We start from the raw sequence: 6,663 nt of genomic DNA, 5'->3' as shown, positions 1-6,663 counted from the left end.
GATGTAAAAGTAAAAAAGAAATCACTAAAAGGCGTGGCTTTGCGGGATTATCTAACTTTCAGCTTTAGGCCTTTCATTCTATCTCTAAAGCTTTACTGAGGTTTTTCGTAATTTTCGTCTTTATTTTAAATATATATCTATATATATATATATATATATATATATATATATATATATATATATATATATATATATATATATATAATTATATATATATATATATATATATATATATATATATATATATATATATATATATATAATGTATGTATGTATGCATGTTTGTATGTTTTATTAACATGTAAAAATAAATAACTCTTTGTTTTGACCTATTAATAAACATGTACAAAGAAAATATATAGGCTTTGTCCGTTTCCCAAAATCCTTACTGAATTTATTCGACTTAATACGTTTAAATTAAATGAAATCAAAATGTTAGTGGTCTTGGTAAATTTTTACCGTGCAGTTGTTATTTTCACAACTTGGATATAAAATGTTTGCCCTTTTAAAAGAGGTATACCTATAGGTTAGTTTTGAGTCCTGTACGTAGAATTCACCGTTCAGTAAACTACCTGGAAGGGCTTTCTTCCTTAATGACCTTTAACCTCATAATTATTAGACCGTGTAAATATTGTGTAACAAACCATAATAATAACTCGACTTTCGACACGAGAACAAATAATCTGCAACTCCTGAGTCGACGTAACGTTTGGTCGGCATTTAAAGATCAATTTTTTCGCAAACTTGTTAGTGCAAAAATACTTGTGAAGCGTTGGGAAATATCTATCTTAAAAGGTAAGGATCTACAGGTAAATGTGAAATAAAAACCCGTCGGTGGGTCGCATAGTAATAAGCTGTAACGGCTCCTACACCCATTTGGATATAAATACATGTACCATGTTCTGAAAACCTTTAGCATGGAAAGTGAATAGTGGGTTATTCAGTTGTAGTACACGTAATAAGGTTTACCCCACGTTTTATTTTTTGTCATTTCCTCTTTACTTTAATAAACGATGCTTGTTATAATATACAGATTTTAACCTACTGTCAAATACGTTTTCATACATATTTATTCAACACGTTATCTAATGGATAGAATCTCAAGAGGTAGAGTGTAAGTTGGAACTTGTAAAACTTTATACGTTTCCAGAATTCTAAAGATTTCTAATTCAATTCCACGTCGAACCGTTTGAGTAACGCAGTTTTCATAATTAAAATCCTTAGTTTCAACAAAACTAACAAGAAAGGAAAAATTATATGACTTCATCTTCTTTGTACATGTTGATAATACTAATGGTTTTATTTACGTAACAATGGAGATTAAATCAACACACATGAAAAACTCCTTCCGTGATCAATAAGTAAAAGCATGCATATTATAAAGCGCTCTCTCTCTCTCTCTCCCCGTGCTTCAAAATTTCTGCTATGAATCATTGTAGATTTCTTTACTTGAAAATTGCAAAACAAATATATGTAGATTAATCGTAGATGCGACTGAAAGTTTGAAGCGACAATTTTTTAAAAATACTGCTATGACAGAGTCACGAGAATAAGTCAACTGAACGCTTATCTTATAATCTGGGACAGTGTACATGTTTGCAGAGCTGTCAGTTAATGGAACTTCTCTTTTTGTTGTTTGGTAATAACACACGTCGAAAAAAACTTGTGTACGTAGGTGGAAGTTTGACAAACAAGAACTGAGATGTTTTGAAATTTCAGAATGGGTGTTCGTTGTCTAATGTAATCAGCCAGCCTTTCTCATAGAACTTCGTACTTGCGGTCTCTTAATTAGATTCATTTGTAGATATTAATTGGTATTGACCTACTTATGAGGAGATCTTGTCCATCGTTGATTAATTAAATGGTTTTCGGGTATTCTTGTTTAGAAGGTAAACATTTTAAACAGTTCAGGGGATGGATTACTGTGCAATCAATATTTCTAAAGTGTGAATTTATTGACATTTTCCATTTATTTTCAGGTGGTTTCGTAATGTAGATTTGATTACGAGTATTCTATTAAGCTTTAAAAGCTGATGTGAATTAATATTCTCTTATAGGTGAAGAAGTGAGGCGCTTTAGAGGAAAACATGGCGAACTGCTTCATCAAGTGCTGTCGTGTATTGAAACACTTGCCTGTTCGCTTGATTTGTGTTTTGGTTATTATCCTCCATTTCAGTATTGTTGATTATTATCTGGTGGAACATAAAGACACTACATGGTTGGGCTTCCTCGCAGCTGACGTCATAACTCTTTGCCTATTTGTTGCGTCATTTATTTTGTCATATAATCGTCTCAAGAGTTCAAATACTGACACAAAGATGGAAAAAATGGGTATTTGGATGGGTCTAGCTTCTTGGTTTCTATATTCGGTGATTGTGGCGACTAAGTCGGGTATCATTTTCATTGATTTCGCAGACGATCTCGATGAAAATGATTTTTTTGGTCCAAACACACTGAAAACTGCTTTGGCCTTAGCCGGAGTAATATTCCTGCTACATCTTTCTTCACTCCATGACGCCAAGCCGGGATCGGAGAGGAGAGCATACATCGAAGAACTATCAGGAACTGTTATTTTTGATATCTTGGATTGTGTGGATAGCATGGAACCGCTGTTTATCAAAGAAGATCGTGAAGATTTTCCACCAGGTCTCGTAGAAGCCATAGTGGCTGTAGCCTGTCTAAATTTTGTCTTACCAACCGTACCACTTCTTACCCTGTCGCATACCAAATTCGGATACGCCAAGTTACCTCGACGTTTGATTATGGTACATAAGATTATCCTGGCTTACATTGTCAACCTTCCTCTCCTGGTCATGAGAATGATTTTATGGCATGGACTAAATCATGGCGTCTCCATTTTCTCTTTGAAGAATGTAATTGTGATCGCCATGATATCGTATGATTTCTATGAACATCATGAGGCAGATATGGACAACTCGATGGAAAAGAATAACAGTAACAAAGGGGAGAACGGAAAAGAAAGTTTACCAGCTGATGCGTACGGATTGGAAGATCGTTACGACTACAAATGACCATTCCTCACTTGGTTACAAAAAGAGCATGAACACCAGGTTCAAAGAGCAAGGCATAAAACGCGTTAGTTCGAAGTTACGATGTAGATTTTTGTTATTTATGCAATGAACGGATTTTTGGATCATAAAGAGAGTGAATGAAGGCCTTTGTCGACAGCAAACCCTCACCTTCTACCCCAAAGACGCGAAGAATTGGAGATGCTATTGTAAATATGTATCGCCTTTCCATGGGAAAAAAAAGCCACAACGACGTAGTGTTGAAGACAAAATGGTGATAATTGATCGTCATTAAATCGTAGTACAGAGAAGTAGCACACTTGCTTGACTCGAGTAGATTGTCCATAGGATTGCAAATATTACGTAAAACAAGTATATGTAGTATCAAGCTTAAGAAAGAGTAAAGATGTGTACACACAGGTCACGTGATACCCACATCATTCATTAAAATAAAAAAAATGTAAGATTGTTTAAAACGAATTAAGTAAATGATTTTTAAAAATTTATTCACGTCTGATTGTTTTAGAGTATATACGATGATTGCGATAAAATCTGTAAGACGAGGAAGTCATCAATAAAATTTAAAAAAAAAACTAATGCCTTTATCGATTGACTTTTGCATATATTTTTAGATAGATATATATGTGATGCTTTTTGAAATAGATTACGTCTACCGCCGCACGATAACCTTATCCAAGGTCTAAATATGGGATATACCATGATTTGTAGTTGGATAAAAATCAAATCTAATTACAAATTATGGGAGATTCTTTTTATCCCATGTTTTATACATCACTATCAATATTTTACACTGTTATAGGAATTCACTGCATTTTACTTCATCACTCTCATGCAAAACCTATTGTGACGTCACAGCAGTGGGATATGAAGAAAAAAATCCAATGGATAAAAGGGTTAACATTGGATAAATCACATTACTGATCTCTACATCCACAACTCTATTAAGTCTCACACAATTTTAATTCCAAACTTATTGCGCTATAGCTTCTTGCATTTGGTTATTATATTTAAAATTATTTGAAATGTTCCCATATTCATTTCGCTGTGCATACATTTTCACGTATAGCAACAGATGGAGAAGTAATTGATGAGCCTCAGGACATTTTCTTCTTTGCCAATGTTGAAATATTAAAAAGAATACCTAAGTAAGCGTCACCTACCTATATAATATATGGAAAAAAAACTTCGTAAAAATATATTTTTTAAAAAAGTAACGTAAAATAACTTCGCAAAGGAAGTCAACGGAGGATGGGCGGAGAGAAACAAGAAGAAAGTGTTCGGAAAAATAATCCACCTTTAACGTCACTTACTCTTGCTTCAAACGCTACACAAAGACACAACACTGGTTTAAAATGGTTCAAATGATTTTAATAAAATAACATAAAGCAAATCACGGAAATAAACATGCATGTGAAAGATTTATAAATATTTGGACAAACTGAAAACGTATACAGAAAAGTACATACATGTATGTAAGGTCATGTATTCCTCGGCATGTCGTGCTTCAATAGATGTGATCTAAATTTGTGTTTATGGATATTAAACATATGTCACATGTGCAGTCTTCAGATTCCCAGTTTTGGTATAATACCGATAGTTCATACAAAAATTTGAAAGAATGTTAAGTTTCTATAAGAGACATATTTGAAGATTCCTTTTCCGAATCCAGGTCTTCTATTTCTAAGTGTTCTGCGAAAAACTGTAAAACCTGTGACATTTTGATAACTTACACTTCTTTCACTAGTAGTCTTACTGGACAGAGCTTCTTTACCAAAACTTGGGAAAATCTGTACTGCAAATCTTCTAATGTTGTCTACGGAATAGACTGTAATCTTTGTGGGCTTATTTATGTTGGTGAAACCAAGGGTTCACTTCATAAAAGAATATCGGGTCATAGATTTCAAATAAACAGCGGGGGCCAGCAGCTTCTCTACAAGCACTTTAATTTAACTGATCATTCAATTTTGTCAATGAAAGTTAGAATTCTAGAAAAGATTTACCATCATACAAACAGTCCAGCACTGAGTACACCTTTCCGTAGACAACGAGAAGAATTTTGGATTAGAAAACTAGGGACGGCCTTTCCCTATGGATGCAATGACAATGTCGATAGTGTTGGGAATCTTTCCAGTCCACAGTTAAACAATATCAATGTGATGGGACTTTTCAACCACCAACACAGAGACGAAAACGTAGTCATGGGCATTGGTCTTACAATAAACCTTTAATACACGATGTCTCATTTGATTCGTTACTACCTTATGTAAATCAACAGTTAGGTCTTCATCACATTCGCACCAAACTTTACTCTGTCCCTTTGAAACTATTGAATAGTCTACTTGAAAAGGTCAAGGAAAGTCCATTTTTTGATTCCTCGACACCAGAATATAGGCTTGGATCTGTGATTATGGATATTGTAAATCATAGGCTTTTTAAACCACGTATTACAGAAGAAAATGCAACTGAAACAACCCGTTTTTTCCTTAAACTCCAATATGCAAACAAAGGAATTGACGCGGTTGATCTGGTGACGTAAATTTAGTTAATAATGAGGAACTTAGATCACTAATTTTAAAAGGTCCTAAATATAAGGAACCCCGATCCTTTAACTGGCGTCGTAATTTCATGCATATTATGTATTCTGTAGAGGATTACGCCAGGCGTTGGGTCAGACATGAAAAGAAGACCTTGACACTTTGTCACAATGGATAAAATGTATCAGATATATGTTAAAATTAAACAATTTAGGGGCAGTATGAAAACTATCTATCCTTCTGTATTCAATAACTCAGAAGTGAAAAAAGAATTAGATTGATTACACGATCAGTGCGTACTGGTCCCTGCTGACAAAGCAGGTTACAACATTGTCTTTCTTTGTAAGGTTCATCATGTTACATAAATTGTATTTTAGTGCAACTGGGATTTAATTCTTCAAATGGTAATCCAACTTATACCCATAGCTCCCTTTCTAAGGAAGAAATTCTTCAAAATCATATGTCAGTTTTGAATATTTTTAATATTCCCAACAATCAAATTGAATTTGAAATACCATATCTATATTGGATTCCGAAACTTCATAAAAATCCTTACAAACAAAGATACAAAGCGGGTTCTAGTAAATGTTCTACCAAGCCTCTTTCTTTACTCCTCACTAAGATATTAACAGTAGTGAAGGAGAACCTTCAAGAGTACTGTGCAACAATATATTTGAGAAGTGGTGTAAACCAGATGTGGATACTAAAAAATTCAAAGGATCTTTTGGAACATTTGAAATCACAAAATTTTACCAAAATTAACAACATAAAAACTTACGACTTTTCAACTTTATATACAATTATTCCCCACGGTAAATTAAAGTCCAGACTTTCTGAAATCGTTGACAGCTGCTTTTTCAATAAAAATGGAACTCGTAAATTTACTTACCTTGTCATTGGTCATTTGCAAAATTACTTTGTCAAAAAACAATCTGATTGTACACACAAGTACTCTGAAGTTGACATTAAAAAGATGGTCGAGTTTCTGATTGACAATTTCTATGTGCTTTTTGGAGACCAGGTCTTCCAACAATCCATTGGAATTCCCATGGGTACCAATTGCGCCCCTTTATTAGCAG

The 6,663-nt window shown here is 33.8% G+C and overlaps 1 protein-coding gene across 1 annotated transcript; it reads left to right on the top strand.

Moving 5' to 3' along the window:
- The first annotated feature begins 708 nt into the window (after positions 1–708).
- LOC133192616 (uncharacterized) lies at positions 709–3,134 on the top strand. The gene is made up of 2 exons (XM_061328611.1): positions 709–795; positions 2,058–3,134. Exon 2 carries the CDS (start codon positions 2,088–2,090, stop codon positions 3,030–3,032), a length of 945 nt encoding a protein of 314 aa, XP_061184595.1. The 5' UTR covers positions 709–795; positions 2,058–2,087; the 3' UTR covers positions 3,033–3,134.
- Positions 3,135–6,663: the final 3,529 nt, after the last annotated feature.

Source organism: Saccostrea echinata, unplaced genomic scaffold, assembly GCF_033153115.1.
Source record: "Saccostrea echinata isolate AGI-Se365-2 ecotype Australia unplaced genomic scaffold, CSIRO_AGI_Sech_v1 ptg000025l, whole genome shotgun sequence".
Lineage (NCBI taxonomy): Eukaryota > Metazoa > Mollusca > Bivalvia > Ostreida > Ostreidae > Saccostrea > Saccostrea echinata.
Note: the sequence above shows the minus strand (reverse complement) of the source record. Positions and strands in the feature narration are given on the sequence as shown.

Coding starts and splice junctions, on each gene's coding strand:
- LOC133192616 (XM_061328611.1), top strand. CDS start 2,088: ATGGCGAACTGCTTCATCAAGTGCTGTCGTGTATTGAAACACTTGCCT.